The sequence below is a fragment of the Lissotriton helveticus genome, chromosome 7, assembly GCF_964261635.1.
Source record: "Lissotriton helveticus chromosome 7, aLisHel1.1, whole genome shotgun sequence".
NCBI classification, from domain to species: domain Eukaryota; kingdom Metazoa; phylum Chordata; class Amphibia; order Caudata; family Salamandridae; genus Lissotriton; species Lissotriton helveticus.
In genome coordinates, this window is record NC_136068.1 from 1,248,175,680 (window position 1) to 1,248,197,768 (window position 22,089).

The window sequence follows — 22,089 nt, forward strand, 5'->3', positions numbered from 1 at the left end:
AGCTTAGAGTTAAAAACCATGTTGGTGCTCCTAAGTTTCTAAGCATGCACTTCAAATCTCCATGACGACGGTACCAATACTCATTAGTACCACGCTGACAAGCCATTAAATTAATTAGGTGTGAATCCAAAACACTATCTTTCTGTTGCACTTTATCCATAAATTCCTTTGCTGAAATATTATGCAGATGAACTCCACTTTTTAAGATATGATTTACTGCATAAGAGAGACCAGATAAGTCACTCTCAAACAGAAGATGAAACAAATATGGAATGCATTGGCGAAACCTCGGATCTTCTGCATATAATCTTGTTGTCCGGTATTCAGATGCAGGAATCTGCATAGGTCGATCATCATATCGTGTACCTTCACCTGTAGGGAATAACTGTGGGAAACAACGACCTTCCAAACTTTCTTCCCACTCACTAATAGGATTTCCTTTTGCCTTTTTCATCTGAAATAATTCAATAGCATTCCCGATTGCTTCTTTGGAATGCAGTGGATGAACACTGTAATGTTCATAAATTTCTTCACTTCTGGATAGGTCAACTTTTTCAATTTGTCCAATAGACAAATCACTCTCCTCTTCTTCACTTACATCTTCTTCTTCTACGTATACATCTTTATAGTACTTATTGTTTTGAACTAAATACAACGTTGCCTTTTTGACTTTTCTAACATCCACTAAATCTTGCCAGATTTTCTTATTCTTTGTAGGTACACCATTAAATAGAATAACTAGAGGTTCCTCTTCTACATTTTCAGCACCAATTGTTTCCATATTTTTTTTTAAATCAAGTGGCAAATATACAACTCTACCCTTTAATCCTCTTTGTAAATCTGAAGGATTTAATTTACCAGTCTTAGGCTCCATACGAACAATAGCCTGAAAAGGATGTACACATTGGATCAGAATAGTCTCATAAGTATTTAAATCCATCAATTCTGATGAAATATTTATCAACTCTAGATTATTATGAACAGCTCTAGCAGGCATTTTATTTTCATTTAATTTATTATAACAATATTTACAAATACGTTGCTCAAAACCCAAATCAAAATAGTTTTCCACCAACAAATAAGTTGCAAAATCTTTCCATTGACCATTACTTTCATCTTCACTTTTTAAATATAAATCAACTAACCTAGTTTGACTTTTGTAATGAATGCGTCGACAACAGACACAAGAAAAATTTGGTTTCTCACCTGCAATTACCTTAAACTTTATTATTTCCTGTTCAAAATTTTCAATATTAACATGTCCAACATTTTCTAACACATTTCCTTCTATAATTATATCAGTTTCTGCATTACCTTCCTCTGGACCAAAATAACTTACCTCAATTTCTGCACAAATCTTCTTAACATCTAATTCACATCCATACAAAAGAGCAGTATTTAACTGTTTAAGTTTAAGTGCTGGACTTTTTGCATAATACAACTTTCTCACCAATTTTCTCATTTTAGTATGATGCACTGCTAACATCCTGAAGTGATGAAACACACTCTGGCATATTTTTTTTAGAAAGACAAGCCAGAGAATGACTTTGCAGACCTATTTTTTCTCGCACTCTGCAATGATCTAATTCTTGCAACATAACAATTTTTTTTCTAAGACTTTCTTTAGTGTACTTACGTAAGAAATTGCGAAAGAAATCAATTGAATCCTGTCGTACACTACAAATGCTACTACAATTCCAACTGTAAACAGGAACATTAGCACGTCCCCCTGAAGCTTCTCCAGCCATCACCTCTTCTGCATTTCTAACCACAATTTTCTCTTTCTCAATTACACATCCCTCCTTCACCTCGTATCCTCGACCACTGGTGTCAACTGCATGCAACAAATCGTTACTTTGAAAGTAACTCTCTTCATTAAAAAATGGCTCAGACGTTGAAGTATGCATCCACTTCCCAGAAAACACTTTACAAAAATTACTCCTATTTATGTGTCTCTTCCATTTACTTTTAGCTTTTAAAACTCGTATTGCCTTATTTAGCGTATTTATTCTATTAAGTACTAAAATAAATAATTTTCTTTTTGTCTCAAACGCGCGCTCAACAATACCCTCTATATATTGTTTCTTCTTAAGAAAAGCAGATCTTCTTTTAGAAACTTTCTCCTTTTGTAATAAATTCGAAACTACTCTGTTGTAAAACATACGCTTCCTGATTTGGCTAAATTGATTCATCCGAGTTTTACTGTACAGATTTTCCTGTCTGCTGATTCCAGAAACATTTTTATCTTTGGTTCCATGTCTCCTTCTCGATACTGGTATACTTTTTTCCTTGTGGACTTCAATACTAACATTTTTCCTTCCACATATTGCTCTCAAAAACTTTTTGGTTTGCTTACCAGAAGCACTCTTCTTTTTATCCGTCCTATGTTCTTTTGATACTTCTTCAATTCCTTTCTTCTTCAAATTGTAAGTCCGTTTATAGAGCTTTCTTTTTTCAGTTCTGGTCGGCATCTTAATTTAAGATTTTGATGAAATTCTCAATCTGTAAAACACAAACATAACAAATATTATAGTTGACTACTAGCATATAACGTACAAATTTAAACCACAGATTCATTTTCTAAGTAGAATAAAGAAAATAACAGAAAGTCTCTGAACAGAGTAGGAAATCCTGTAGTAAATGTTGGTTCCTAATTTTATCACACTCCATATCTGTTTTAAGATTATAGACAGTTTTTAATTTTAATTTTTAAAGCATACAAACAGTACACTTTTTTCAAGAACTATGGGTCATCGTAGATGTTTTAACCTTTTTTACTACAATCTCTTTTACACTTCATGAGAACATGTCTTATCACTCTCATAAAGCACATCATCGATGAATAGGACAAGAAAACTGTCTTCAAGAATGCTTTACTATAAAAAAAAAAGTATTCATTGAAAAGTTCATAATCTAGTAGAACTTCCAGCATTATATCATCAGTAACTTCTTCAAGTCCAAAGTCCTCATCTCCTTCTACCATCTCTAAGTAAGCTGAGTCTAAAGACATGTCCATAAAATCATTATTTTCATCAATTTCCTCTTCAAAGACTGCATCTAAAATTTCCTCCATCACTTCGTTAATGATTTCAAAATGAATTTGTTTCTCTTCTGAGGAATTCTCCATAACTAGACTCAGTTTATTCTTCTGTATCCTTTTAAAAATATATACAGACTAAATTATATCTTTTTTCATAAATGTATAACTTAAAAGTACCTTTACTAATTTTTAAACTACATATATTTTTATAATTTCTAACTTATTAACTGTATATATATTAAGATACCACGTTCCGCTTGTTTTGAAAAGAAATTGGCAATATAACCCTAAACATTAACACTGATCTTTTTTTCCATTAAATAATTACTGTTCTTAAAAGACATTTTACGGTAAAATTTCTTTTTAGATTTTCTAGATATCACAAATATTGATTAACTGTAGAATTAATTTTTAGAGACCCATTTTTTCAGTTCACCAGTACAAAGAGCTATTTAAACTATATGCACTCTGAAGAGAAGGCTCACACTATACAAACCATAGCATTCACTTAACAGATTACTACTTTCCACAGAGACAGTTCCTTTTATGTTTCAACAGCATACTCACCATGTAAATGTCATAGCATACACAAAATGTCATACTAAGCATGAAGAACAACCTCATAATAAACCTCTGCATGAATATGTAAAACAATACCTATACATAGTATAATCACAGATATGCAGGAAAGATACCCATCACACCTAGAACCATATCATAATACCTCTCTGTAAATAAAGGAGAAAGACTGCCAAACATAATGCAACAAGATTTCAAAAATCATGAGCACTTCACAAGATTTAAGTAATGGAAACATGAAAGAATTATACCCCAATGATCCATAAATCTGAACTCCATCAAAAACAACACATGCACCAAGCCCATTAAAAGATAATTTCAACTGTCAGTGGAGAATATCTCAAAATACATATCTAGTATAAGCAGATACAACCCATGTGAATAATTCAAAATAAAATCATATTTCAAAATGAAATTTTACAAACATTTAAAAAAATCTTCTTCATTATTTTCATGTGCACCCAAAAAAATTGCCTATGCAAAAATACCAACTCACCTGAAAAAAAGAATTGTGTAATTCAGAAGGCAGGTTGTTGCTTTTCACCACCAAACACTGTAAAAAAGAAAATAATACAATTTAATTAACTTATTACAGGCTTATTTCTTACACAACATAGAGCCATTATAGCAAAGAACAAGCATAACAGATAAATTTCCCAAGATTCTCTATCATTACAATAAGATACAAAATGTCTCATTTATGAAACCATTGCGCCACAGATATGTCACTTTTTCCCATGTTAAAACTGATGCACCAGCGACACAAGGCCTTCATAACTAAAAGCCCATGTGACGGAGAACAAGTGCATAGACAGAAAATACAGGGCCAACCTTGGGCATATGCAAGCAGTACACCTGCACAGGACCACCAAACCCCAGGAGCCACCATATTAATATATATCCTTAATATAATAATCCTCTAAGAATGCATACATATTTGCGTAGCGGCCCATGGCAGGAATTTGGCGTGCTCTGGCTCTGTTCCACTTCCAAACACCTTGATCCACCCCCCCCTATTCAGTGGGCTGCACGCTCCGCCCCGCCCAAACCCCCTCTTACAGAGCCCCCTACCTACGCTCCCTGCCCAGGGCTGCCATGACCCTATACCCGCCCCTGGAAAATGTATAAGACACAGCAACAGTAAAAATCAAAGAATAGGCAACATGCAGAAAAACTGCACAGTAGATAAAGAAACATATGTTTAAGATAACCCCATTGAAAAACATGTAGTAATTTTTTTAATCTGCCATGCATCTGGCCCTCCAGGACCGCTTTGGAAACTCCTGCTTTAAACCTTTACATTTTATTTTCACCACACACACGTTTTGTAAAAACCCATGTAACAGACAACAACTGCATACACAGAAAATGCAGAGCTGGCCTTAGGCATATGCAAGCTGTACACCTGCACTGGATCACCAAATCCCAGGGGCCACCATGCCAATATATATCCTTAATATAATAATTCTCTGACAATAGATACATGTTTCTGTGATGGCCCATGCCAAGAATTACGCGTCCTCTGGCTCTGTTCCACTTCCAAACACCCTGACCCCCCCCCTCTTCACTGGGCTCCGCACTCCGCCCCGCCCGGACCCCCTGTTACAGGGCCCCCTACCTACGCTCCCTGTCCACGGCCACCATGACCCTAGATCCGCCCCTTGAAAATGTATAAGACACAGCAATAGTAAAACTCAAACAATAAGCAACATGCTGAAAAACTACACAGTAGATAATGAAACATATTTTTTAGATAACTCAATTGAAAAACATGTAGTAATTTTTTTAATCTACCATACATCTGGCCCTCCACGACCGCTTTGGAAACTCCTGCTTTAAACCTTTACATTTCATTTTTAAACCATACACACGTTTTTTTTCAAAGCTGCATATTAAACGCCTAAACATGTATTTAGTCGTCCACATGCAGGCACTTTCAATTACATGACTTATTTAAGTGGAATCCCTGTAATGTTGCATATCTTTCCAAAAATACACCAGTGCCTATTATTATAACGATTTTTTTTCATTCTTCATCAGTGATATTATTTTTTACATATAATGAAAATCACTATGACTTTTTAAACGAAAAAAGCTTACGCGGTAAAAATCACTCTGCATTTGCTTCCCTTTAAGAATGTAGTTTATCTACCCCACGCATGTGAACCTTGATGTTTCCATCTGGCAGCGAATTCCGGCCTTGAATCACAAGACATGAACAACAGCCTTATTGTCACAAAAAGAAGTTAGCGTAGCATCTGTTCGCGAACATATCTTTCACTTAGCTAATATTCACAGACAACACCATTCCTTATAAAAGAGTGGCCTTCCTTTACAATTTACTGAGGTGACTCCCTTAATTTTAAACGCATCCTCCACTTCAAGACAGGCTATTTTTTTTATAACTACTAAGCAATGGTTTAGTGACCGGACTGCCAAAAATTATATCAAGTCATTCTGCTACTCTTCACTCCATGCTCTGCAACCTATTTCTGTGGACTTCCTGTTGAACTGCCAGTGCTGCGACGTTTGTGTTCCCATCTCGTTTATTTCAAAATGGATGTCCCTCCTGTCTTCGCAAACAAGCCGGAACACTTAGAACTATTTCGCCAGAAGATGCTTGACTACTACAGCATCTTAGCACTCTCGACTCTGAATACTTCATATCGATTATCATTTCGATATTCCTATTTCACCTGTGTACAGCCTGTATTTCATTGCCTGAGCTGTGATTTCATGTGGGCCCTGGACTTATGTCTCTGCAACTTGGTACCTTCTGAAGTGAATTACAATCATCTCATAAGTCCGTTAATTGATCATGAACAGATATGTTGCAACGGAGGGATTATGGCCTTTGCAGCGATACAAGGAGTTCTAGGTCATTGGAATATATTCGCAGCGGCGCAAGATTTCCTGACAGACAGCTACATTGAAAACCCACCGAGCTGTTCTCTGATGGTACTAGAGGCTCCGATAATAACAGATCATGAATGCTGCTTTCCTCTTTTCAATTGGATGGCTGACATGTTTATGGATCATAACAGTGACTTCCTGTTAGAAGCAGTTGCTGCCTACTTCGCCTATACAATACTTGGATGACTGTTATACAAGCCATTGACGTCCACATTTCGTTTTGCCTCCCTATCTTTTTCACATTTTCTTGGATATTTTCTTAACATGAACAGACCTATTGGCTTTACTAACAGTGGACATTATGATTTCCTGCTGGTTAAATTTTGATCTTTTCTGTGGACAAATTTTTTTTTCTTCAGCTACTCGATTTTGAACTTTATTTTTTATTAAAGTCTAATCTCAACAATTCTATTGTATATCTTATCTTATGTTCTTTCAAACGTACTAGAAGCAAAACTCGGTAATATATGCTACATGTGCCCTAATTAATGTGTAAATATAGAATGAGTTTTTTATAACTGTAAACGCCATTTCGCATTTGAACTGCTTATTTCCGCCTCACACACCTCTGCTCGTTTAATTTTCCATAAACTAAAATATTTTTTAATACATAAGAGAAAAATATGTTCTTTCAATAATATTTCCATTGTTTTTCGTACTGTACTTCAAATGCAATACTGCAACCTTCAAAAGATATCTCAATACAGTAGTTCTTCTCAACACTGATTTGCGAACGATCCAACACATTACATACATGCACCTCTCGCCATTTTGTCGGTTTTGGCGCGTTTTTTTTCCCTTACACAATAGCATAACAGAAACGTGATAGTGCTTCGCATGCAGAGAGCTCATTGATAAAGACATATTGTCTAACCACTAGCATTTTCATGTATCGTTCCTAAACTGAAAGGCCAGAGACCTTCTTCCATTTATTAACATATAATGAGCCTTATTTATGAAGGCCTTGCGCCGCCGGTGTGTCACTTTTTCCCATGTTAAAAGTGACGCACCGGCGGCGCAAGGCCTTCATAAATCTGCCCCAATATACTTCCTCATAAGAGTGTATAATTAATTTTGCTAAACCATATTCATTTTTCATCAACTATACCGTTTGTATTTTATGTACTAGTGGCTATACCGATTACTTTGTTTTTTGCAATGTCTGTACTCGTATTAGATAAGAAACTTGCCTTGAAAACAGTGCATTTCTGAATAAACATTTCAAATATACACGTTCTCTCTTTTAATCCATAATCTCAACTAAAATGATTGTATATTGAAACAGTATTCATGTGTTCCACGTAACTTCAGCTGTACTAACTTAATATTTTCTTTTGTCGACCTGATTTACTCATACTAGAACCCACAGGCCTATAACAGCCCGTGAACCCTTTCTTACTAGGTCGCGCACCATGGAGACAGTTGTACCTTTGTAAAAAAATAATTTATTACTCTTACCAAGCACTACCGCAGTTCCGCTTCTCTCAGTGTTAATCACTGCTCCCACGCTTCTACAGACCAGACGCTATGTCGTATTTCACTCCTTATCACGCTTTAATCTCCACAATAACAAACACTTCTCCGCCAGCCACCAGAGAACAGAGTGCAGATGCAGAGGCACTAAGTAGTGAAATACAACATACCCTCTGCTCTATGGAAACAACCGAGCGGTAATTGTGAAAGAAAACATTCACTAGCGCTTCAAAAAAGCATTTCAATTATATAAATAGTTTTTTCAAAACGTTCCAACTACTTTGATGAGACTATCTGTGTGTGCCTCCACAGCAAAGTTCCTCAACCCGGACTGAAGGCAGACACAGACAGACACACACACAATAAGATAACACAGGGCAACGGAGACGGAAAACAGAAGGGAGATGAAGATGCAGTCAAACAGCAGGAGTGAGAGAGATATTTTTATACTCCGTTTGGTACCTCAATTTACGAACACATTTACTGCACAAATCTGTGTACAACCTCATGGTCAGAACTTTTCATTTTATTTTACTCGACCACCTCCCCCTCTCACCCCAGCAGTGCAAGCCGCGGCCACAAACTACAATGTAATTTTGTCGTCTGTCAGAAAGTTTAAGAATTCATTAAGCATTACCACTTTTTCAAGACGATATCACATGTAATGTACCAACTTTTCATTTTATTTTACTCGACCACCTGCCCTTCTCACCCTACGCCCACCATCGCAGGCCGCGGCCACAAACCGCACTGTAATTTTGTCGTCTGACACAAACTTTAAGAATTCATTAAACTTTACCACTTTTTCAACACCGATCCAACACATTACATACATGCACCTCTCGCCATTTTGTCGGTTTTGGCGCGTTTTTTTCCCCTTACACAATAGCATAACAGAAACGTGATAGTGCTTCGCATGCAGAGAGCTCATTGATAAAGACATATTGTCTAACCACTAGCATTTTCATGTATCGTTCCTAAACTGAAAGGCCAGAGACCTTCTTCCATTTATTAACATATAATGAGCCTTATTTATGAAGGCCTTGCGCCGCCGGTGTGTCACTTTTTCCCATGTTAAAAGTGACGCACCGGCGGCGCAAGGCCTTCATAAATCTGCCCCAATATACTTCCTCATAAGAGTGTATAATTAATTTTGCTAAACCATATTCATTTTTCATCAACTATACCGTTTGTATTTTATGTACTAGTGGCTATACCGATTACTTTGTTTTTTGCAATGTCTGTACTCGTATTAGATAAGAAACTTGCCTTGAAAACAGTGCATTTCTGAATAAACATTTCAAATATACACGTTCTCTCTTTTAATCCATAATCTCAACTAAAATGATTGTATATTGAAACAGTATTCATGTGTTCCACGTAACTTCAGCTGTACTAACTTAATATTTTCTTTTGTCGACCTGATTTACTCATACTAGAACCCACAGGCCTATAACAGCCCGTGAACCCTTTCTTACTAGGTCGCGCACCATACAGACAGTTGTACCTCTGTAAAAAAATAATTTATTACTCTTACCAAGCACTACCGCAGTTGCGCTTCTCTCAGTGTTAATCACTGCTCCCACGCTTCTACAGACCAGACGCTATGTCGTATTTCACTCCTTATCACGCTTTAATCTCCACAATAACAAACACTTCTCCGCCAGCCACCAGAGAACAGAGTGCAGATGCAGAGGCACTAAGTAGTGAAATACAACATACCCTCTGCTCTATGGAAACAACCGAGCGGTAATTGTGAAAGAAAACATTCACTAGCGCTTCAAAAAAGCATTTCAATTATATAAATAGTTTTTTCAAAACGTTCCAACTACTTTGATGAGACTATCTGTGTGTGCCTCCACAGCAAAGTTCCTCAACCCGGACTGAAGGCAGACACAGACAGACACACACACAATAAGATAACACAGGGCAACAGAGACGGAAAACAGAAGGGAGATGAAGATGCAGTCAAACAGCAGGAGTGAGAGAGATATTTTTATACTCCGTTTGGTACCTCAATTTACGAACACATTTACTGCACAAATCTGTGTACAACCTCATGGTCAGAACTTTTCATTTTATTTTACTCGACCACCTCCCCCTCTCACCCCAGCAGTGCAAGCTGCGGCAACAAACTACAATGTAATTTTGTCGTCTGTCAAAAAGTTTAAGAATTCATTAAGCATTACCACTTTTTCAAGACGATATCACATGTAATGTACCAACTTTTCATTTTATTTTACTCGACCACCTGCCCTTCTCACCCTACGCCCACCATCGCAGGCCGCGGCCACAAACCGCACTATAATTTTGTCGTCTGACACAAACTTTAAGAATTCATCAAACATTACCACTTTTTCAACACGGTATCACATGTAATATACCAACTTTTCATTTTATTTCACTCAACCACCTGCCCCTCTCACCCTACACCCACCAATGCAGGCCGCGTCCAGAAACCGCACTCTAATTTTGTCGTGTGACAGAAACTTTACGAATTCATTAACCATTAACCTTTTTTCACGACGGTATCACATGTAATTTACCATTTCTCTCTCTATCTGCATTATCTGTCTCTCTGCTAATATCATTTTTTCACTTCATAAACAACTTCTCTCATTATATATAAAGGCTTCAAAATCACACAAATAATTACTCTTTATATTAAACATATTTTATACTTCATATTTCACATTTAAATTAAAAATAGTTTTAGAAATACAACACATTATGACAGCCAAAAATGAGTTTAGTTTCAAACTATGAGGAAAATCAATCATTGTTTGTGAGTAAACCATATTTTACGGTACATGACAAAACAGTTACAGACTTACCTTTACCAATGCTTTGTACGATGTACAACAGTGACAGTCACAAAATAGATATTCGTTTGACGGAAGTCTCAATTATGCTGCTATCACTGCAACCAAAATTCAATGGCACAGATATCCAGTCAATACAGACTCATATATGTCTCTTCAGCCAATCATATTTCCTCCCGCAAAATTTTGTATTCAAATTTACATTTCAGTTGGTTGTCCCTCACAATATTTTCAATGTCACATAAAAGTCACCCATCACCCACTGCCATCTCTGGCTGTTTCCAAGGTAACACCTCATTCTGCACCTGGCTGAAGGCACAGGTCAAAAGTTCATATCTCAACGTTCTACAGCAAACTAACAACACTGTTTTCCCTCCAGAAACACCTGCCTATCCACAGCTCTGTTACATGTCATTTTTTTCACACCCAATACTACTTTTTCTTTTACATAACATTAACATGCAACGTAGTCTTCAATCTTCACGTATTAGAATCAACCAATCATTTTTCGTTTTTCAACCACACCAAGCTTCATCCATTTTTTTATCCTGACTTTCAGCTTCTAACTGCCATTCCACTTCCAGAACCCATCGGAGTACGAGTGCATCTGCCTTGAAAATTAAGGTTTGGCTTTTAGGACACAGCTATATTCACTGGAGTGGAAAATATGCAGCAAGCAGACGAATTTCAACCTTGATTTACCAAATGTGCAGATAACGTGGATTGGGCAAAGAGGATTAAGATGTCACCAATTAATAACATTGGTGAAAACTTTTATGCATCTCCCAGAACCAGACCTTATAATTGTGCACTGTGGTGGGAACGATCTAGGCACATTGACTGGGGTAGGTCTGGAAATGCTTCTAAAAGACACCTTTCGACAATTGATGACACTTTTTCCTCGAACTGCCTTGGTATATTCCAATATATGCCAAAGACAGAAATGGAATTGGTCCAATCAACATTGTGCACAAATTGAGAAAGCAAGGAGACATGTTAATAAATCTGTTTCTGCTTTCCTCAGATTTATAGCATGGGTTCTATTTACCACAACAACTTGCGTTACCACATGCAAGACATCTATAGGACAGATGGTGTTCATTTCACGGATGAGGGAAACAGAATCTTCCTCTGCAACATCAGACTCTGCATCGGTACTTACTTATAAATGCAGAAAAAACTCAATTAACACAAGGGCTCTTTTCAGAGCCATCTTATATCAAAGCACTCAAACTTCTGATTTATCTCCATTTTCACACTCTTGTAAATAGGTGTGCGCGCCCGAGTGCGCGCACCCCGCAACTTTAAAAAAATATATATATATATATATTTTCGCATTTAAGGGCCTTACTGCACACCCTGAGAGAACCTACGCAGCAAAACAATCTCTACCTTCTCCCCTTTCCATGTTCCAACGCTTTGAAATGACAATATATTTACTCGCAGTGACAAAATGGCGGTCAACACTTCCTGATTTCCTTCGAATCGAACGTTAACAGACGTCACGCAGCAAAAAAAAAATTCCGCTCGCGCGCAGCCGCTTGAGTGCGCGCACCCGTGCGCGCTTATAGATATATAATTGACTTTAACTTGAATTTTCTCAGCAACTACTGAACAGATTTACACCATTCCAAAAAAAGCGTAATCTGCGAGCCGGACTCTACAGTTTTGCCAAATTTCTTATAAATCCATTCAGCCGTTCGACCTGTAGCCGTGTCTAAACGTCCTATGGAAAATAACATGGAGAAAACACGTTTTGGGACGCCCCTTTTATCTCAGCCCCCACTTCACCATTCCCCCCCAAACTTTCAGGGAAGGAGCGCAGCGGACCGAGCCATCTTCTTTGAGAAATTCGCAAAGATTCATCCACCAGGGCCAAAGTTAATCCAAATAGAATGTTGAGGATTTCCTATGGAAACTAGGTCCTAACTATAACTACCTACTGGCGACCGCCAGTAGGTAATATATATATATATATATATATATATATATATATATATATATATATATACGTCGAACTGCTTCAAAACTGCTCCTGCAATATCCTTTCAGCAAGCAGACACGGACCCGTCGTTGTAGTGCTCAGATTAGCTCTTTATTGTCGGCCATTACGCGTTTCGCCACCCAGAGTGGCTTGAACACATGACAACGCCAAGTTGTTACAAGACCAATTATAATGCTGCATCTATGCACGTGATTGCTACGTGGTGTGAAAATAGAAGAAATATTCTGATATCGTGGCTGTACGAAGAAACACAATGTGAGCAGAGGAATTGTAAATAAAGCATTCTTAAAGTCCTAATGCACAATAGAAAAAAATGTATACATATGTGGCTAATATGAATTTAAAAACACAAGGAAAATTTGGCATTCCAGTGAATTTAGATAAATATTAAATATATTCGACATATCAAAAAGCATTAAAAAATATATATTTTATAGATAATGCCTAAAAACATCTAAGAAAAAACTATTCAATCATAAATACGTTTTTTCATAAAAAATTCAGATGTAAAAAAAGCCTAATATACATGTATAGTGCTTCACGGACCAAATGGCAGTGCAGATTCATCAGCACCTCATTTTTTAAAGTGCCAACATGTCAACATATTGGCATAAATGCCGAATTATTATATTAGTAAACATCAGTGAGATGGCCACATTCAAATGTAGTAAAAGTACTAAGTGCTACCAATAGGTATTTTTCTTGTAATACACCCCTAGATATATAGAAGAACATCCATGGTGTTTTTAAAGTGCAGTGCAAATATTGCAAAAAGTTAAAAAACCAAAATGATAATTGGTTGAGAGATATTTAAGCAACTAGGAAATTAAAGTCCAATGCGTTTATATTTTGTATGTGTCTTTTATAAGTCAGACAACAACAAAAAATGGATTTTGGCTAAAGTATAGCAAATCTTAATATGTCAGTAGCAGAGGGACATAAATTCAATCGGTTGTTTTCTATTGAGTGGGTAAAAAAGAAGCAGGATTCAGTTAGTTAGAACGCACTGGAGAAAGACGTGCAGGGCAAGGTAATGGTGGCCAAACAGTAACTGCAGTAACCAGGTTACAGACAAGTATGTAAATCCTCTGTGTTATTGAGACCTCCTATGGTTTTGCTGTTCAAATTCAAAATGTAGCTGGTTTCTAGTTTCCGCAGAATGTGTTCTCTATCGCCACACCTTTTGGTTTTTGGAATGGCATCTATGACATAGTATGAGAAGTCTTGAAGGTTGTTATTGTGTACTTCTCAAAAGTGCCTGGCAACCGGATAAGTAGGGTTGTGGTTGTTAATGGCTCTTATATGTTGCAGAATTCTTTTGCTTGCAGGTAGTTTAGTACCGCCAACATATTTTAAGGGGCATGTGCATTCTAGTATATAGATTGCAAATTCTGTCTTACAGTGGAGAGGTTTGTTGATTTGGATCTCCTTCTCACTGAAGGCAGTGCAATAGCTTTTTTTATTAATGCCATATTGGCAGGCTTTGCAAGATCTGCACTTAATGAACCCATTGGAAGCCATCAACCAATTGGGGGATACTGACTATTCCGGGCTACTAGAAACTAAATCACTGTACATGGAGGGTGCTGTTTTGAATGTAATACTAGGTTTAACACGCATTTCAGAGCCAATTACTGAATCGCTTTTTACCAGGGCCCAGTTTTTATTTATGATCTTAGTGATGGTTTTTTCTTGGGCGCTGTATGGAATTATTAGCCTCACAGTTTCAGAACTGGCAACATCCGTCAAGGCCTTGTCTCTAGTTTTCTTGGAGACCAGGAGGTCATTTCTGTCTAATTCCAGGGTTTTATTTATAGCATCTTGCATGGTTTTAAGAGGATATCCTCTAGCTAAAAATCTGTTTCTGCTTTGGAGTTGGGCCTCAGCTAAGTCTACAGGATTGCTGCAGATTCTTTTAATACGAAGCATCTCCCCGTAGGGGATGCTGTGTATTAGGTGTCTCGGGTGGAAACTCGAAAAAATCGAGTTTCCAGCAGTTTCTTTTCTGTAGAGCTTGGTTACTAGCTTGTTACTGGCAATGTAGACTTCTACGTCTAAGAAATTGATTTTAATATTGCTTATAGTAGAAGTGAAATTCAAATTGACATCATTCTTATTGATTAGCTCCACAAAATTCATGGGTTTGTTCTGGTGTCCCGTCCCACACCAGAAACAGGTCATCAATATACCTGAAATAAAGTTTCACAGGGTCATCGTATATTTGTTTGTGAGTGCCCTTGAGGACCAGCTCCTCCCACCAGCCCATGAATAAACAGGTGTAGCTGGGGGAGAAGCTGGCACCCACTGCAACGCCCCGTGTTTTCTGAAAGTTTGATCAAATAAAAACATGTTGTTGTTAAGACAAAAACTGCTCAAATTTAGCAGCATGCTGTCATGTTGGGGGCAAATCGTTTTGCTCTTATTGAAGTAAAATTCCACTGCACGCAGGCCATCTTTATGGTCTATACATGTGTACAATGAGGACACATCTAAAGTTAAAAGATAGAAACTTTGTTCCCATTTGAAACTTTTAATCTTACATAAGAAATCACTTGTGTCTCTTAAATAGGACGGCAGTCCAAGTACCCACTCTTGCAGAAAAAAGTCAATGTATTTCGAAGCATTTTCCTACAGACTAGCTCTAGCTGATATTATGGGTCTCCCTGGGGGCTTAAGTGCGTTTTTGTGCACTTTGGGTATTAAGTAAATGTTAGGGACAACAGGGTGATCATTCCTGATAAACTGGTATTCCTCCATAGATATCAGTCCAGCGCTCTTCCAGGCAACCAGTTTAGCATAGAACCCATTAGCAGTTTCCTTTATAGCAGCTGCATTGCTTAGTTGGTAGCAAGTTCGATCATTGAGCTGGGATAATGCTTCGGATGTGTAGTCTTTCTTGGACCATAAAACCACATTACCTCCTTTATCAGAGTTCCTCACAATAACATCATTGTTGTTCTATAGTTTATTAATAAGATGGTAGTATTGTCTATTTTTATTCGAGTTCTTCTTCGAGTTGCAAATTCTGTAATTGAGATTTTTTATTTCATCAGTTACATGCTCGTTAAAGATGTCAATACCATCCCTTAATAGTATAGGAGTGAACTTAGATTTTTTCTTGAAGGGAGTTTTCTTGGTTTTAGTGTTTATATTGGTCAAGGTTCTACTGGATAACGTGGGGGACAGAGTATCATTTTCCACATAGGCATTTTCTACATGTAATACCATCAGAACAGTCAATAAGGATTGCTCAGTAGATGCCGTATACATACCTATGTGTGTATTTATTTTCTTTCTCTCCTTTGTGCACTAAACCTCCCCTATTTCCTCACCCGCCCTACCGCCATCATAGGGTTAGCAGCTATAAAGATAATTATCCAAAGAAAAGGGATTTTAAGTGTTATGTACACCCGGGTGTGGTGAAGGTCACTTTTATTACTTCACCAATTGGACACATCCTAATACTTACTTCAATTTTCCTTGTGCTCTCTCCTGTAATCCGGGGACGAACCACCCTTGGAGACCGAACTTGAGACCTAAGGAAAGGACAAGATGAAGGAGTGAAGAAGCCCTGTTCTATCTCATTAACTTGAGATGTGCTTTATAATATGAATTTGTTGACCTCAAGTACTTAATTGCAAGATCAAGATCTGGGAGATGTAGTTCCTGATAACTGTAGAAGGCAACTGTTAGGCTTGGCCATTTCTGCTTTCTATTGAGTGGGTAAAAAAGAAGCAGGATTCAGTTAGTTAGAACGCACTGGAGAAAGACGTGCAGGGCAAGGTAATGGTGGTCAAACAGTAACTGCAGTAACCAGGTTACAGACAAGTATGTAAATCAGTTGAAGGGTCATCCTTCAACTGTTTGTCTTCACCCACCTGTTTACTGATCTCTTTTTTGTTGGCCTTAGGTCTCTGCACTTTACCACTACTACTCAGTGCTCAAGTGCAAGTCACATGGTGACACTGGATTGTACCTAATTGCCATGTTTGATTTACTTATAATAGATACTACCTGTAGCCAGAACCTGTAAGTTAAATGGTACCAGTGGGCCTGCATCACTTCTTGTGCCACCCATTTAAGTAGCCAAAGTAGCCTTTGTGTGCAGCTTTAAACTGCCATATCAACCTGGCAAAAAAACCTTTGCCAAGCACAAACTTGTCTTATTAATACACATAAGTCACCTCAGAGTAGACCCTACATAGCCCATGGAGAATGGTGCAATGTATTTACATAACAAGACATGGCATTTTAAGCTTTACATGTCCTGGAAGTGACTCTTACATTCGCTTTTTACTACTATATGGCTTGCATCTACCACAGGATAACATTGGAGTTACCTTATTACATTTAGTAAGCTGTAACTTTCAAATAGGAACAGATAAAAAAGTAAATTTTTTGGTGTCCTTGGAATTGTAATGAAAAAACTTCTTTCATGGTAAAGCTGGATTTCGAATTACAATTTTGAAAATGACACTTATTGAAAAGATGTTATTTTCCTACCCTAAGCATTTAGTGCTTGCAGCCTGTCTGGGTCACATGACTGGGTGTAGTTGTCCTATGCGTATTCCTCCTAGACAGCCACACACTATAGAGAGCTTAGGTATGCCTAGATGGGCCATCATTGGCAGGATCAGAGGGCTGAGTTAGGCACAACCCCACGTACACCTGAATAGGCTGTGTACTACCTTAACACAAAGGATTACACACCCACTGTAGTTAGTCTGGAGCCAGGGCAGTGAAGACAGGTCACCTGAGCACCTCAAATGGAATCCTCAAGAAGTTTCTCCCACTTCAAAGAAGGCAACAGGTATGAATATTGGACCTCAGACACAAACTCTTGAGTAAAACTCTGGACCTGTAGATACTACAGAAGAAGGACTGCTTTCCTGCTAGAGGGACTGCCACCCTGCTGCCCTGCTTCTTGAGAAGGAAGATTGGACCTGAACTCTTCATTCCAGCCCAAAGTGACTCGAAGGGTCAGCCAGCTTACCTCCTGTTCTGAGGCTCAGGGACATAACAAACTCCAGAGGCTCCCTACAACTGCTCAGTTGGCCTGCTGCCTGGACCTGCCTAAGCTTTTGCTGGTGTGAGTTCTTGACCCCAAAGTAGTGCTCCTCAGGGCCTGGACCTTTGGTGTGCCCTCAGTTGAGCTCCCCTGAAGTTTTTGGGCTCTTCGCAATTGTAAACGGGCCTGTTGGTGGAAAAACCTTGCTGCCTCTTCCAAACACCAATGTGAAGTTCTGGCGAACCAACTCTTTGAGCTAAAGCATCAACTGCTAATGGGGACTGCCAGCGTATAGCTCCAGCAAGGACCATCCGCGATGCCCGCAGGAACTTCACAATATCCAGCCTGCTCCTTGCACTACATCAGTGTCCATCCATGATGCTCACCCTACGGCCACTTTCACCACAAATAGAACTCGTTGAATTGGAATTTGAAGGTACCTCATTTAGCTGGACTAACCTGGTCTATGTATCTATCCCACGCTCCATCGCAGTCAGCCTGAATATGTGACTTTCACCCGGTCTTGCATGACCAGATGGCCACAAGTGGCATTTTGTGCTCTTTGGTGCTATTTTTATTTACAGCTTTAAAATTGTATACCTCCAATTCTACTCATTGGATTTTTGTGTCAAATTATTTATAAGATTTTACTCTATGTTTCTAAACTGGTGTGGGATTTTTCTTGTATCGTATTTTTACTTTATTACATAAATACTTTGCACATTGCTTGTGAGATAAGCCTTACTGTTCTGTGCCAAGCTACTAGAGGGTTGAGCACAGATTAATTTGGGGTTTGCTTGTGACTTCACCCTGAAAAGGATTATTGTTGCTGCTTCAGTTCGGTTTCAATGCTCTTAACCAGTAGCCCAATTTCTTACAGCAGTGGTTAGTTGATTGCCAGAGTGTTTACCCTGTGGGGACTTCAGGGGAAGTAAGTTAATGACCTAAAGGAATATTTTATGTTTCTAATATATCTGTGATACTACTTTGCTCTGATACTATTTGTAAACTGTAGTACAGGTCTACCCTCTTGCTTTCTTCTGATGATGAGCACACATCAACCAACAACAAGTTGTTTGGTAAAAGGAAAATTGACCATTGTCAAGCGTGAATATCTCCAAAAGCTAACACCTGCCCAAAGCAGTTCTTAGCCATGTTATCCAATGGGAGGTGGATAACATGGCTAAGAGCATTAGCTCGGTAATGCATGAATATCGCGGACTTTTCAGCGATATTCATGCATTGCGGCCGTTTTTTATTGCATTTGCGATAAACCTTGGTAATACCAAGGTTTATCTGCGATAAAAATCGCCGCAGCTCAGCGGTAAAATTTTGTCTCTAACCAAGCAATAGCGATAATTATCGCTATTGCTTGGTAATATGCCCCTGAGTTTTTTTATTTCTTTTAATGTACAGAATGTGCTTATTTGTTTACTAAATATGGCATAAAATTGATTGGAAATTGAGGAAATGATATGTTAATTTGATAAATAATTTACTTTTACAGAATGGTGTTAAATAATATTCTAGTTCTAACAAATTGTTGTACTATTGTGTACTTTTACTTTTAGGTAACGGATTCATCCAATACATTCCTAAATCGTATGCTGAACAGGGATATTATCACAAGAATAACATTTAAAAGTAAGTCTTCTAGGATATACTGCACATAATTTCTGTTGGAAAGTGCCTGAAATTTAAGTTTAATTGCTAAGCATTTCACTTCACCGATATTATTGCAGATTAAACTCCTTTGGATAAAGATTAATAAAATATTTTACATAGTAACATAGTGCCCAATTCCCATTTAATTGTTATTACATCCCACCCTATGTCCTCTCTCAACCACCTCTGATCGAAATCAGCAAATAGGCTTACAAAAATTAAACAATGCAGGAAATTGCCTGGGAGCTTCAATCCCCAAATTCTGAAACAAGCTGAATCTCAATCTTAGAGTAGCATCCAAACATCTACACTTTAGATAATTCATGAAAAATACATTTTTCATACATGTTTTCAAATAAGTACAACGCCTTTTGTAAGAACTGAAAGAATACTGAATAGGGTTTCTTGACATCCAGATAGGCGTTAACTGCACTTTGCAGTTCCTATTAACAAGGCTTTGTAAATATATAAATGTGGAAAGTCATCTAATATGTGTATATGGTTTGAGTTACGAGTGTAAATTCAAGTTTTTGTATAATCAGCTCCGGTGAGGCATCGATTGGGCAGTTCAGTATGTGAATGCCCTGGAAAGTTTGCAAACATCCACAAATTCATAAATATTCACAAACGTTCTCTGTGCCCACTCCACCCTGGAACCGGTCAGAGATTCAGGGACAGAAGTACGAAGATTAGGAATTGAGATTTCCTAAATGCTGTTTCCTGCGAATCGCTATTCCTAATGTATGAAATTCTTTTTGAGTCTTATTGGTGAATCCCAATGGATCGCAAATAGACCTACCTCATGCATATTACCGAGGTAGGTCACAATTTGAGACCCACTAGAATTCGCTGCCATCAAAAGGATGGTGGCCTGCTGGGGTCCGCAGACCACCATCTGTGATTGATTTTAGTTAGAGCTAACCTTTTTGTTTTTTTTTATTGCAGACCGCTTCCACTAATGGAAAACGTGATGCATTTGAAAAGCAAAAAATGACATGTTTAAGTTTAATTTTTTAAGGGTAAGCAGTGGTCCATGGGATTATTTTTCAACGTTCTCAGAAGGGGAAGGGGCTCCATGCGAATGAGTTACCACCACTTTTTAAATGTATGGTAAAGTATTACTGTTTTGCAACCAGAATTTGGTTCAAAACAGTAATATATGCAATATCAATTCAGTATTTGAAAGGGTGCCAAAAACACACCCCTTCCAAATATCGAATTGCAAATACAAATGGCAGTTCGGTAACCAGACATATTTTCATGTTTGTACATCAGAAAAAGAAATTTTTTTGGTCGCAAACAACCAAATTCTGCTAATCGAGCTGTTTGTGACAGAAAAAATAGTTTGCACATCTGGCCCTTAATTTCTTCCCTCAAGGGAAAGAGAAAAGCCTTTTCTGGTGAGAGAATGGGAAAGAGACACATCAACTTTGGTGGTGGTTAGGGGAAGGTAGTTCTTATGTAGAAAAAAAATACAAAAAAAGTTTTGCATGTGCAAATGCACCTTTGGTAGACATGTACACATGTGGAGCTTTCTACTATGTACAATTTTTCACGTTGAACAGTTTACAATTATGAGCACTCCTGACAATTTTCACCTACTGCATCATCCAAGGAGTACTGTGTTCATCTACAACCAAACACACGACCAAACTAGACCGAACATTTTCATTCTTTTAAAAAAAACAGATTTTATTGGCATTTTGCAATTTATTCAGTACAGTGTAATTATACATTTGAACACAAAATATCATTCCTCCGTCATCATAATAACGAAATCTCCATCCAATGTTAACCGTACCCGGCCTTCCTCCCCCTTATGAGTCAGTACATAGGTATGTGTGTGCCTCACGTGTTGGGTCATCTCAGTGCTCTTGTGCTGAGAGGAAGTTCGCAGGGGGTCATGATCGTTACCCACAATAACCCCCCACTCTCTTCAGGTTAGGGTAGGAAGTGTGTTTTTGTTTGGGAATGTATGGTGGAATGACTGGCGGTATTCCTATATGTGATCTGAAAGGTGCATCAGAGTCAGTGGATATAAAGTGGTCTAGCCTAGTTTGCCCACCCCATGTTCGGCTTCCCTTTGCAGTAGTCTGCCCTTGCAACACGCCCATTTCTCCATTTTCTTGCTCCAGGTAGCTATTCGAGGCCCTCCCGGTGATTTCCAATCCAGTGTGATTTCTCGCTTAGCTAATATAAATGCCAGGTCCTGAAATTTACTGTTGACTTTATTTCTGGGAGTGTGTGGGAACCATCCCAAAAGGCAATAGCCTGGGGAGACAGAAATGTCTTTCTCTGTAGCAGTCACAACTGCCGTTGTGAATTCCAGCTAAGTGTAGGCAAGACCAGAACATATGCAGGAATTGTGCTCCCAGTTCCACACATTGAGTGCAGATGGCCTCATCCAAGTGGAAATATTACATTCTGTTAGGTACGATATATGGATGAAGTAGTAATTGATAAGCTTAAATTGGGTGTTACTAGATATTTTCAAAGTTCTCTCTAGGATAACATTCCAACTTTTAGCCTCAATAAGGGTTTCCAAGTCCTCCACCTTACCTCAGTCTTAGGCGCTCAATCGGAC

The 22,089-nt window shown here is 38.1% G+C and overlaps 1 protein-coding gene across 1 annotated transcript in view; it reads left to right on the forward strand.

The window, feature by feature from the left end:
• CA10 (carbonic anhydrase 10 (inactive)) overlaps window positions 1-22,089 on the forward strand; it is a 964,183-nt gene that overhangs the window by 874,911 nt on the left and 67,183 nt on the right. Inside the window, exon 6 of the mRNA XM_078650807.1 lies at window positions 19,412-19,484. Coding sequence (XP_078506933.1) covers window positions 19,412-19,484 — 73 coding nt within the window. The remainder of the gene's footprint in view (window positions 1-19,411; window positions 19,485-22,089) is intronic.